At 35.5% G+C, this 14543-nt stretch overlaps 1 protein-coding gene across 1 annotated transcript; it reads left to right on the top strand.

The window, feature by feature from the left end:
- Nucleotides 1-12074: 12074 nt before the first annotated feature.
- Nucleotides 12075-14234, top strand: LOC114383851. The gene is made up of 2 exons (XM_028343576.1): nucleotides 12075-12198; nucleotides 13881-14234. The coding sequence occupies exons 1-2, from the start codon at nucleotides 12145-12147 to the stop codon at nucleotides 14232-14234; spliced, it is 408 nt and encodes a 135-aa protein (XP_028199377.1). The 5' UTR covers nucleotides 12075-12144.
- The last annotated feature ends 309 nt before the right edge of the window (nucleotides 14235-14543 follow it).

The following is a 14543-nucleotide window of genomic DNA, read 5'->3' as shown; positions in this document are numbered from 1 at the left end:
TGTATCTTTAAACCAATCACAGAAAGTCTTGTTATGCTTTTTCAACACCCAATTCTTTGACATTTTCGGATTATTCTGTTTGACTAATGCTTCATGCTTAACTATGTATGGCAAAACTTCATTATTGTTGTTCAATACATACAAGTGAGCTTGTAACAAATCTTCTACACTTGGAGTGATCACCTGCAGTCCTCTTGAACCCTTACCACCCACTCTGTCATCATGCCGAGACTCAGGAAGCCCAACAGTTTTAGCCTTCTCTAAGTATTCTGAACAAAATTCAATGGCTTCTTTTGCAATGTACCTCTCAACAATAGATGCTTCTGGACGATATATATTCTTTGTATACCCTTTTAAGATCTTCATGTATCGCTCAACCGGGTACATCCACTGTAGATAAACAGGACCACAACATTTGATTTCTCTGACCAGATGCACAATCAAGTGAATCATGATGTCAAAGAAAGCAGGGGGAAAATACATCTCCAACTGGCACAGTATAATTGCGGCCTCATTTTCCAACTCATCAAACATGACTGGATCAATGACTTTGCTACATATAGAATGGAAGAAAAAGCACAGGCGAGTTATCGTTAACCTGACTTTGTTTGGCAAGATGTCTCGTATAGCCACGGCTAACAATTGTTGCATGAGCACGTGACAATCGTGAGACTTTAACCCTACAAGCTTAAGCTCCTTCAACTGCACGAGGCTCTTAATATTTGAAGAGTATCCTTGTGGAACCTTCTCTAATCAAACTTTTGATGGTAACAAGTTAATGGAGGATGCTATTTTTTACACTATGGACATGGCTGAAGAACTTTGATAAGGACTTTGCCTTCACCTACAGCTATTGGTCGTCTAACATAGCATCGGGATTTTTCTTTTCAGGGGGGTAGAAACCATAGACAGTGGGTGTTGTAGGTCTTTGTAATACATAGCTTTAGTTCCTTGCGAGACTAATCTCAGTCTGAGCTTGAAACCATGTTGCTGGAAAGTCAATCTAATTCATGTACTGTTTTGTACCTCTGGTACTCATAATATATATAAATATAATTTATCTTGGCTGATAAAAAAAATGTGGGTGGAAAAATAAGCACCGCAGAAGGTTTTCTGTTTTTTACATCAATTCATTTCCTAAGGGACTCAATTCCTCATTCATTGAAACCAGTATGCAACATTTTACATCAAACACCAGTATATAGCATTTTAAAGCAAACACCATTATATAATATTTTAAATGAAACAGCAGTATATACATGCTAGTTCCTACGTACATACCTGGAGTTGCTATAACCCGAACGACCTTCAACAACAATGTCAACTAAAAGTAGTCTATGATAACCTAAAAAAATAAAACCAATGGTCATGGACATGGTTGACACATTTGGAGAAGGATTTTGGTATTCATTTCAACCAATGGTCATCCAATATCACAGCAGGATTTAATCATATAGTAAGAAATGGAAGCCATTAAACCAAAGTCAATACTCATGAATGCTACAACATCCATCAAGAATGATAACAAAGCAGTAATTTAAATTAAATTCATCTTAGTTTTTCTATTTTATGATCACTTCCGATTGCTGGAATGGTGAAGGAGTTGCATTAATGCAGAAATTTCCAAGGCTGTATCAGAAATTTCCAAGGCTGTATCAGATATCTGAAAAATGGAGACAATGGATATATGGATGCTTGTCTAGTGCAACCATATCAATTTTGGTTAATGGCAGCCCCACTTCGGAGTTTGTGCCACAGAGAGGATTAAGGCAGGGTGATCCTCTTGCCCCCTTTCTTTTTAACATAGCAGCTGAAGGACTTACTGGGTTGATGAGGACAACAATCTCAAAAAACTTGTTCCACAACTACCAAGTGGGGAGACAAAAGGAGGAGATAAATATTCTGCAATATGCAGATGATACGCTGTTTTTGGGAACTGCATCTATGGATAATATTAGAGTCCTGAAATCTGTCCTCGGAATTTTTGAGATGGTTTCCAGTCTCAAGATTAATTATACCAAAAGCCAATTTTGGTGCATGGGAAAATCAGAGGCTTGGTGTAGGGAGGCAGCTCTCTTTCTCAACTGTGGTCAGCTAGATATCCCCTTTTCCTATCTTGGAATACCAGTTGGAACAACATCTAAAAGCTGGAATGTGTGGCAGCCTATCATTAGCAAGTTTGAGTTCAAACTTAGTAAATGGAAGCAGAAAAGTCTATCCATGGGAGGAAGGATAACACTTATTAATTGTTTTAACAGCACTTCCCATCTACATGTTGTCCTTCTTTAGAGTTCCTAAAAAAGTGGTGCACAAGCTAGTCTCAATTCAGAGAAACTTCCTTTGGGGAGGAGATTCTGAAGTGGCCAAGATTGCTTGGGTAAATTGGGATACTATATGCCTTCCTAAGAACAAAGGGGGTCTTGGGATTAAAGACTTGTCCAAGTTTAATGAAGCCTTGCTTGGTAAATGGGTCTGTTACTGCAAGAAAAATCAATGATCTAAAAAAGCAGATAAATGACATGGAGGCAGGTATTAATGCCTCAACAATATCCCAAACTCAGGTAGACCTCAAGAAATCACTGCAGGAGCAGCTATGAAGTGCAGCCCTTGCCTATGAATCTATGTTGAGGCAAAAATCCAGAGTGAACTGGTTAAGAGAAGGGGACAAAAATTCATCCTATTTCCACAGAATCATCAATCATAGAAGGAGGGTTAATGCTCTTCAAGGTCTGTGTATTGATGGAGGATGGATCCATGACCCTAACAGTGTCAAGATTGCAGTTCTTCAGCACTTTAAAGAAAGATTCTCAGAGCAGAATCCTTGCAGACCAACCTTGGAAGGGATCCAGTTCTCTTCCCTTGATCAAAGGCAGAAGGAAAGCCTTGTTGATAGATTCACTGAGCTGGAAATCAAGTTTGCAATTTGGGCTTGCGGGGGAGATAAAAGTCCTGGCCTGGATGGTTTGAATTTCAATTTCATCAAACAGTTTTGGGAAACTCTAAAACATGATTTTATCAGATTCTTTGATGAATTCTTCATTAATGGCAGATTCCCCAAAGGAAGTAATGCATCCTTCATAGCCCTCATCCCCAAAACCAATAGCCCCCAATCTCTTAATGACTATAGACCCATCTCTCTCATAGGGTGTGTCTACAAAATAATGTCCAAAGTCCTGGCTAATAGGCTGGCTCTTGTGCTGCCTCACTTAATTGATGAAAGGCAAATTGCTTTCCTCAAAGGCAGACATATCCTCCATGGTGTAATGATAGCTAATGAGTTCTTAGCTGAAGCTAAATTCAAAAATAACCCCTGCATGGTTTTCAAACTTGACTTTGAAAAAGCTTATGACTCGGTTTCTTGGGGATTCCTAAACTATATGATGATGAGGATGGGATTTTGTTAAAGATGGAGAAAATGGATCCATGGATGCCTTTCTAGTGCAACTACATCAATTTTGATCAATGGCAGCACTACTAGAGAATTTGTGCCTGAGAGGGGACTGAGGCAAGGAGATCCCCTTGCACCTTTCCTATTTAATATAGCAGCTGAGGGACTCACTGGTTTGATGAGGACAGCTGTCTCCAAAAACCTTTTTAGCATCTATAAAGTGGGGAGGCAAAAGGAGGAGATTAACATCTTGAAGTATGCAGATGATACACTGTTTTTTGGAACTGCAACTACAGCTAATGTTAGAGTCATGAAATCTATCCTCAGAATTTTCGAGTTGGTTTCAGGACTCAAGATTAACTATGCTAAAAGCCAATTTGGGTGCTTGCGTAAATCTTTGGACTGGTGCAGGGAAGTAGCTAGCTACCTTAATTGTGGCGAGCTAGAATTTCCTTTTTCTTACCTTGGAATTCCAGTAGGGTCCACCTCTAAAAGTTGGGATGTTTGGCAGCCTCTCATCAGCAAGTTTGAATCTAAGGTAGCCAAATGGAAGCAGAGATGTCTCTCTATGGGAGGCAGGATATTCCTAACAGCCCTTCCTATCTACCTACTATCATTCTTCAAAATTCCTAAAAAAGTGGTGCATAAGGTAGTATCTATTCCACACTTGGTGTTGGTTAAATGGAATGGAGACAGACTTCCATCTTCAGATTTTTGCAGTGCAAAAAAAAAATCATGCAAACATATTTGAAAACTTAAAATATGAATAACTCAAGTTAAAATCAATTCATTTTTTACAACTGTGAACAAATTAACTAAGGTACAGTAGGAAAATTTGTTTTCACTAATATTAGTAGGTCATCACCACTGCAGTAGAATTTAAGTTAAACTTAGATAAGTACCTTATGAAGAGGCCAGCTACCTTGTCACAGCTAACAAGTCAGAACTGAACAAATTTCTGCATGTATAATTCAACAAATTTGTTATCAAACTTGTGTGTGTGTCTTTGTATGATGAGTGTGTGTGTATGTGTGTCATCAGTGTGTGTCTGTGTGTTTCTATCATACGTGTGTGTGTGTGTGTCATTAGGGTTTGTGTGTGTGTGTGTTTCATGACCAATTTTTCTTACTGGCAATTCAGTGGCAGTGTATTGCTTAGGCTTCCGTCGAAATGAAAGGAAAATCAACGAGTCTGACAGAACAACTTCAGTCTTCACTCTTCACTAGTTGAACACAAATAAAAAAAATTAAACTACTTCAAGGATAAATAAAAGGTTGAGAAGTAGCAGACCTAGATTTTCTAAGCTATTTTATAATGGGCAGCTATAGTTACAATGATGATGAAATGAACTATAGAAAAAACAAGTATAAAATACAGAAGAATAAAAAAACAATTAAGGGCAGAACTCAAAAGCTTTTAGCCATGCTGCTTGGAATTTAATCAATGAATCAATCATGTCATTGAAATTTGGAACATAAATGAACTTCTCCCTTACTATCATTCTCTTTCTCTATTTTTTCTCTCTCTCTAGCTGCCTTGTTATGTTATATATCTATCTGCATATACAAATGATACTCTCTTTTTACTTCATGGTGAATAATTAACCTACCTAGGTCTACAATGAGGGACTGAAAGTTCCAAGAGAAGAGTTTGAATCCAGAGAATATCAGCTGTGGCAGCAACTAAACTTCTATATTTTGCTACAGGGGCCACTTCTATATCAGTTGTGGCTTTGTATCTATTGATATTGCCATCAGAATTAATAATGATCAAGCAAAAAAGAGAAAACATGTTATTTCATATACATTGACCTAAACATTGATCTACTAACCCGTGTGCTTAAGGACCATATACACTACATTGGTTAAAAGCAAATGTTGCATAGTGGTTAAAACTTGCTTGTTGTAGCCTAAACCAGTTTAGCATCTTGTTCTCAAATTACTGGTTTCATAACTATGCTACTGGATTGTGTAGCATAGTGGTTAAAACTTGCTTCTTATAGCCTAAACCAGTTTAAGCATCCTATTTTCAAATTACTGGTTTCAATTTTCTACACAAGCTACATACAAAAATTCTTAGGATCACTTCACAAACAAAAATATGCATAAAAAGCAATCATTGGAACTATCTTAACTTTTAGACCAAAATACTGACATTGTGTTGGATTAAAAGAACGAGCTGATAAAAGAATCCTGACTAAACTGGGAAAGAAGAGCATAAGCAAAACAAATGAAATGGCACTCAAACCAAATAATGATTTCATGGGTAGTTTTCTTGAAATAGCACTCAAACTGGGAATGGCAGCTTAATTGGAGAAGACACCTAGCCTTTTCGATTCTGAAATAGCAATGGCGGATAGTTTTCTTGGGGACATGTCACAGCAGCAACTTCATCCCCTAAGGGAGGACACTTGGATTTGGAAACCTGAACCTGCAGGAGACTACTCAACAAAAAGTGGATATGATTTGATATGGGGAGGCTGATGGAGGCAAGACAGGAACAGGATTATGGGGCAATATGGAAACTCAAAATACCCACAAAAACAGCAGTGTTCACTTGGAGGCTACTTCGGGATAGATTACCAACAAAGCAAAACCTTAGAAGGAGACAAATACCGATAGATGATATGCTATGTCCTTTATGCAGAAATAAGGAGGAGGGGGCTGAACACTTGTTCTTCAATTGTAGCAAAACCCTCCCTTTATGGTGGGAATCAATGTCCTGGGTTAATCTTATCACTGTAATGCCACAAAATCATAGGGACCATTTTCTGCAACATGGAATGAAGGTAGTAGATGGAGTCAGGTCCAAAACCTGGAAATGCTGGTGGATTGCTTTAACTTGGACAATATGGCACCATAGAAATAAGGTGGTGTTCCAAGATACAACTTTTCATGGAACCAAACTGTTAGAAGCTGCCCTATTCCTACTATGGTCGTGGATCAAAGCAATGGACAAGGATTTTACTCTTCATTTTAACCAATGGTCCTCAAATCTTAAGGAAGGTTTTAGGAACTAGGAGGCGTTAACTTTTAAACTCTTAAACTGTTACAAGAACACAATAAGGGTAAGGGAGACTGTTAAACTCCAATAATAGGCGTTAACTCTTAAACTGTTACAAGAACACAATAAGGGTAAGGGAAACTGTTAAACTCCAATAATAGGCGTTAACTCTTAAACTGTTACAAGAACACAATAAGGGTAAGGGAAACTTCACTAAAGAGAAGAAGCACAAAGTTGTCACGATGCTTGAGTTAAATATGAGATACCCTAGCCATGTTTAGTTCACTAAGTGTGCGATACATGAATGCAATCAAATATTTATACAGGATTAGACCAAACACACCTACGTGAGGTGGCGAAGGAGAAGAAGCACAGACTTCTGACGATGCTGGAGTGCGACGAACACGATGCTCGACCTTAGACAAAATGATGGTCAGATGGAGAACATACAGCTTCAAGGTAGATGGAGAACAAAGAAAGCAAGAAAGCATGGATGGAGAAGAAGACAGAGAGAAGGAGAAGACAACGCGAAGGAGACGAAACATACCTAGGTATGGTGGCGAAGGAGAAGAAGCAGAGACTTCTGACGATGCTCGAGTGCGACAAACATGATGCTCAGATGCAGACAAGGACGGTTTCGCTAGACGGAGATTAGAAGAAGAAGAGAGCGCGAAAGCTTAGATGGAGAAGAAGACAGAGCGCCAGTTTCTTAGGGCTCACCATATTTTTTAAAATATAACTTCAACATCGGTTTTTAAAAAAAACCGATGTTAACAAAACGATGTTAAGGTTAACATCGGTTTTCTGGAGAAAACCGATGTTAACATATCAAACGTTAACATCGGTTTTCTAAAAACCCGATGTTAATAAACATATGTTAACATCGGTTATTTAAAAACCGATGTTAAATAATAAATGTTAACATCAGTTCTCCAATAACCGATGTTAATGAACTTCGTTAACATCGGTTTTTTTAACAACCGATGTTAACACACCGATGTTGAATCCGCTTTTTGTAGTAGTGATATGTTCTAATATTGTAATGATATCTGCAAAAATATTATCCCTACAAATCCTTTTATAAACTCTCAAGCAAGGCATTGGATAGCACCTCAGTAACATTTTTTCTAGAAAGAGACTAGACTTTGTGACTCTGAGGATAAAGTTTGCACAAGCTTCATTACTCTATATTTGACAGGGTACATGGAAGTCACGATGACAATTTCAAATATGTCTGAAACATCCTCAAAGAAGATAATTCCTTTGCAAATTCTAGAGGCAGATCATACCTTCAAAGCTATCTTGTGACCGCAAATGATTCTAATTACAAAAGCATTTAAAGTTTATACTTTATGGTCAGCTTGCAAAGTTACAATTCTTCAACTCTTAAGACAAATCATGCTTCACTATTTAGCTACTCTGTTGGCTGTGAATGAATATAAATTGCCCTGTCAGCTGTGTTAACTACATTTTTTTTAACATTTTTCAGATTTCTATCAGAAACCAAATAAAAGTGGATTGTATTTCATGAGTTACTTCCATGTTTCCTTGAATTACTTACAAAATCGTTTTATAAGTTAGCACCCTTTGTAAAAACATATGAAAAACTAGTATAAGTTACACTCACCAGCTGGTAGCAAACATGTACGGGAAATAAAAGAAAGAATTATGTATGAAATGCCACTACAACAGTTGTAGACAGGAACCAGAAATGCTAGATGGGAACCATTTTGAGCATAGTGCTAAGATTGTGAAATATATGATTTGATATGATTGAATATAAGTAGGGAAATTGGGTATATATGAACAAACACGTAGGAATTTCATTATCTTTTGTTTTCTTAATTATCTTGTACCTATGATTACAAATAAATCAATGTGTATGATAACACAACTTTTGTAAACACTTCTATATGGTATTAGAGTTTAGGTTATTCTGGACAGAGGAATAACGAAAATCATGCTCCACCAGGGACCTATTGTCTGCATGGCACATTCTTCGACGACCTCCCCGATGTGCTCCTTCTCCTTCAAAGAATCTATTTGGCTTTATTTTGCTGTGTTTCATAGCTCTATTGATCTTCCTTCAAAATCCGCTTCTGCAACGACATTCACCAACATCCCTCACAATGACACATTTGTGTGCAACTTTCTTTGTAGGTGAATAGTATCTGCACCCACTATTGGGCTTGTTTGGTAGTCAGTGCACCACCCTCTTGTTGATCTACATCAATGACCTTACAAGAACACCACATCATCCACATGTGCAACAAACTCAACACATTGTTGTAGCAACCCACGCAGGGCCCTTTTCCGACAAGGGAAGTTCACACACACAACACGTGACGCATCTCTGGCGAGCATCACATAGGAACCGCCTCAGGGTGTGCCTTATTCACAAGTGAACAATACCTGTCACAACTACAAGCCTTCATTGGTTGCCGTTGAGGTTTTACGGTGCAACCACACAATTGGAACCATCTTTATTTTCGTTTCTATTGTGTTTACCACATTTGTAACAAGCTTGGTTCATATGACATATATGCTTCAACTTGGAGGGGAATGTGAAATATATGATTTGATATGTTTTAATTATAATAGCTTAGTATGGGATTATTTCCCTTATTACTCATTATTTAGTTTCCTTATTTTGTAAACCTCCTTCATTATAAATAAGAGTATTTCAAGGGGTCCGATAAGACACACAATATTATAGTAAAACACTATTGTTTGGACTTAGTTAGGTTTCATTTCTGTTTGGGCTTTCTTTGGCCCCGTTTGGCTACTACACTGGTACTGTTTGTCATGACTTTTTCAGATCCCGCCATGATGTTTACCAACATCCCACTTATCCCATGTAAAAAATTAATAGGATCTACCAATTACACTACCTGGGCAGCCCTGTCCAGCTTTGCTTCCGCAATCAAGGACATCCCGATCACTTGATCACTAAGATTACAAATATTTCTGATGACGCTCAAGCCCATCGGCAGAAAATTGATGCCTCTTTATGCAGCATCCTTTGGTTCTCTATTGTCCCAAATCTTCAACCTTTGAACTAGGCATTTGACATGTGTTACGAGGTTCAAAACAAAGCCAAGAAAGTCTACTCAAATGATGTTTGCCGTCTCTACAACGTGATAACCACTAAACTTGAGAATATGAATATGCACATGTATCTTGGTAAGCTTGATTGTTTGGTTAATGATTATAACAATTTGATGCCTTCCCCTCATGATGTAGAGACTTTTCACTGGCAACATAATCAGTACTTTATGGTTCTTGCTCTTGCAGGTCTCCCACTCGAGCTTGACTAAGTGCGTAACCAAATTCTATTGGCACCTATTGTTCCTACTTATGACATGTTTAGTGAACAATTATTGCATCTTTCCACTCTACATATTTTGCCATTCCTCTGCCTCTACTGTTGAATCTTCCGCTCTTGTCTCACACTCCTTCAATCGTGGAAGACGTGGTCGAGGTCGTGGTGGGAAGAACCGTCATTGCAATTATTGCTAAATTTATGGTCATCTTGAAGTTGATTGCAATAAAGCTCGAGACAGTCAAAATCGACGAATGTTGCCCAGGTCAAACATCTCGTGTAGAATAGTGTAGAGTACTTGAATAATTTAGTTTTAGCTATTAAAATTATTTTTTGAAACAAAAGATTATAATAAATAAAAAATATATATTTAACCTTTTTAATAAATTTTATTATAACATAACTTCAAATCAGATTAAACTTGAAAAGAAAAATTGAAACCAACCTTGAAAAACTAAACATATATTCAAATTAAGCTCCAACCTTTAATTTGAATCAAATTATATAATCTAATAAATATTCCAACCAATGTCCACCCTATTCCTAAGAAAACTTCTTTGTTGAAAATTTAAAGGGTTAATGTCACTTTTGGTTTATTATGTTTTGCAATTGTTTTGCTTTATTACATTAAGTTTTAAAATTTTTATTCTGGTCTTTTATGTATTTGAAATGTATCATTTTGATCTTTTTTACAATTTTTTGTCAAACACGTTAGTGTTCTATTAACTTTTAAAATTTAAAATGGTTTAATGTCACTTTTGATCAATTTTCAATTGTTTCGCTTTAGTACATTATGTTTTAAAAGTTTCATTCTAATCTTTTATGTTTTTGAAATGTATTGGTTTAATCCTTTTTTCAATTTCCGTTAGAAATGTCGGTGCTTTAAATTTTAAAATATTTAAGTTAATATAGTGATGACTAAAATCCACCACTATCTTTTTTATTTTAAAAAAATTAAAAATTACTAAGTAAATGAAGAAAATATAGATTTGAAATCACGAACAACAACCTTCACTCTAATTTTTTTTAGAATACAACCTTCACTCGATGATAATAATAATAATAATAATAATTATTATTATTATTATTATTATTATTATTATTATTATTATTATTCAATTTAATCATTTAATAATGATAATAATTTCATTTACAAAAAAGACCTCTGCACTGTCCCCGCTTTTGTCTCTGACGCAACCTCCCTATGAAGTTGGAATTGACGCCTCACCTAACAACAACAACCGTCTCATCATCGACGGTAGTTGCAATGTGTTAACGAAGGTGAAGAATAAGACCGACAACTCCCGATTGTGGATAAGGTTTAACCGGCGAGAATCATCTTCCATTGAAATGCACCATTTGATTCTTCTTTGTGCTACTCGTCTTTACCTGATGTGGTTGTAGATGCTGGATGGATATCCTCTACTTGTTTGGTCCAATCGTGGGCGACAATAGAGGTCTTGCTCGCAAACTTCACCAAGAGCCACATTGTAATTAACTTCCTCCTTCAAATATGGATTAATTGATAAGTTAAGGTCATGTTTTTGTCTTTCGTCGAAGACAACTCTTGCTTTGATCTCTCGTGCTTGTGTTTCCAATAGTATAGTTGTATGAAAGATCTTGATTATTCTTTGAGAAGTATAAGACTTTTCAGTGATTCCAATGAGATTATGTATTGATGTCGTTCGATCTATGTGGTGTTGCACTTTTTACCTTTTCAGATCTGGTAGAGATTGGAGGAGATGATGATTTTTTAGTTGTTTATTTTTTAACAAAATAAAATAAGATAGTGGAAGTTTTTAGCCGTTACTATATTTAAAGTTAATTATTTTAAAAGACTTAATGTTACTTTTGGTCTAATATGTTTCACAATTATTTCATTTTGATACATTAAGTTTTAAAAGTTTTATTCTTATCCTTTTATGTTTTCAAAATATATTATTTTGGTCATTTTTTAAAATTTAAAAGTTAACAACACACTAACTTTCCTAACTAAAAATTGAAAAAATGACCAAAATAATACATTTCAAAAATATAAAGGATCAAAATAAAACTTGTTAAACTTTATACCAAAATGAAATAATTACAAAACATAATAAATTAAAAGTAACATCAAGTCAAATTTGAATAATCTAAACACGTTATTCAAAATTCATTTGGTTGTGTTTCCGGCCAAAAGGACCAAAATGTCACGTTTAGGTTCCCGTAAAATTTCTCCGCCACCAAACATGCCACTCTTTCATTATTTTCAAGAACAAAACAACTCGGATATTTTCTAGCTTTATCTCCCCCATCCTTTCATTTATTTTATTAAAGTCTAAGAAATTCTCTACTTTTTTATTTTTATAATACTACCAATCTGCATGCAACATTGAATTTTCCCTTTCACGAATTCATAATTTTTTGTGACAATTCTCTTCTTCTTTGACTTATGCAAATGTATTTCTGTAGGTACGTTCCACCTTTGGCCTTTGGTGTGCATGAGGTGAGTTCTTTGCTCTCTTTGTTGCTTGTATTCCTTTGGCAGCAGAAAAAATAAGAAAAAAAAAAATACTGAATTTTCCATTTGAATTTGACTTTTACTGCCCCACTTATTACTTAATGCGCAAGGATATGATTTTTTCAATGTATTGTTTATAATTGTATAATTTTGTTTCACTAAGTGAGTTTTGAGGTTATATCTAGCAATGAGTGAAAATGAGTGCAATATGAAAGATCCAAAGTCACTAGTTGTCTTGATTAAGGTGATATTGCTACTTTTTTGTGGTTATTTTCTAGAAATTTGAAACTTTTATTGCTTTGCATCTTTTAATCTTTCTGGGTATGTTAAGGTTCTTCTATGTAGTCTGTAATACTTTTTTAATCACGTTTAGGAATCTTTGCTTGTACTTGCTTGGTTTTTAAGCAAGCATAAGATATGTCAACAGGGTAACCTCATGAGGCTTTTTGTTGTTTTGTCATTCTTTTCATTAGATTCTTTGGAAGTTAGTATAAGATACATACAATTTGCTTCTGCTATAGAGTTTCATAATAGATATGCATTCTAGGGTTTGCTTATTAGCACCGTTGGTTAGATGCTTTGGGACGAAACCCCGGTGCCCCTCATTTTTTGTGTTTTACGGTTCCTGGTTTCGTGTTCTTGTGCTTTCTTCCATGGATAAGTTAAAGCTCAAATGCAAGGGGCTTTTCTGTGTAAGAGACACTTGTTTTATACTAATTTTAATTTCACGAATTTTATTGCTACATTGGTATTGTTACATAGTTGCAGACATTTGTTTTCTCCATTTATTGGAGAAGGGAATAAGGTTTTAATTGGGGATCTGATTGCATAGTTTTGGGCATCCTTTTTTGCTTCTATCTTGCAGTCAAAGTGTATTTTTTTTTCTTGATTCCTAACTAGACACATTGTGCTTAGGCTCCCTTTTTTTTCCCTATTTGTTTCCCTTGATGTCATGTTAAAACAGTTGCTCCATCACTAACAGTGCATGATAGCAACTTATTCTAGATTTGCTGTTACTATAGTGCTTGTGTATATCTATATCAGCGACCCTTGTTGCTGTTCTAGGCACAACTTTGTTTCAATTTATTCTAGTTCAAATGTAAATTCAGGTAATTGAATATTCAATTGATAGAAGAAAAAAACGCCAAGACTAGAGTATTGGTTTTATCTTGATGGCTATATTTAAGTTTTTAGATCATTTTTCCAGAATCTTTGATTTTATAAATAATTGTGTATTTGTGTTGCATAATTTTCTTTTGTAGACATTGACTGTAAACAGATAAACAAATTATAAACCTGTGAAAGGAGGAAAACATAAGAATTAGTTATGAGGAAGTTCAAATCTGTAATTGCTATTAAGAAATCCTCCAACACAAATATCAAATGATATAAAGATAATTAACAAGTGAACATACCTAGAAAGTAGGGTATTGTGTCTCTCTGTTTTATTAGCCTTTTAAAGTATTGTTTAGGCATAATGATAAGTCCTATAAACTGATTGATGAATTCTTTCTAGGTTGTGTTGTTTAACTTGTGTTATAATTAATTGGTACCTGCAGTTCTTCTTTATTATCAACATCATTTCTTAATTCAAGCTGGTAGACTGAATGTTATTAATAGTTGGTGTTAATCATACTTATGGTTTAACTTAACCTGTTTTACAACAGAACATAGCATGTCTTGGATGCTGCAAAAAAACTCCAGGGATTATTTCAATGGATGAAGCATCTAAAGGACTAAGGACTCAAGGTCAAACAGTGACTAAGGTGGATGGATCAGAAGATTTCTGGAGCAGCAGCACCTTTAAGTTAGACCATAGTGCAGCTCATTCCCAGAGAAGCATCTCGTCAATCGGAATGCCAAATAATCCTTCTGATCCTCAAAGTAGTGGAGGCAGTCAAACTGGTCCTCCTGAATTTGTCAACCATGGCAAGTTTGCTGTTATATGGTTATTATCTGTTGATTTTCTTCTGTGCAAACAATCTTGCTTAATTGGTAATAGAGTTATTCAAGACTTATAAGTTACATGTGCTTTGCTAAGAGTAAGATGTTTTAATATTGATAAAAGCTTGTAACACTCTTAAAATTTATCGGGAATACAACTTTTTGGAAGTCTTACTTCTTAGTTAATGAACCTTGCTCGTAATTTTGTAATTTTTATTAAATTTTAACCAATAGTACAGACTGTGTTAGAAGGAATATATTAGAGAATGTACTAATAGCATTTCTCTTTAATATTTTCATGCAAAGTTTGAATCAAACTCCTTGAACACCAAGGAACAGTTACGATTCAACTTCCTTGGAATAGCTTGAATGTCATCTTATGCTCA

The sequence above is a fragment of the Glycine soja genome, chromosome 14, assembly GCF_004193775.1.
Source record: "Glycine soja cultivar W05 chromosome 14, ASM419377v2, whole genome shotgun sequence".
Taxonomy (NCBI): domain Eukaryota; kingdom Viridiplantae; phylum Streptophyta; class Magnoliopsida; order Fabales; family Fabaceae; genus Glycine; species Glycine soja.
This window is presented reverse-complemented; position numbering and strand designations above follow the sequence as displayed.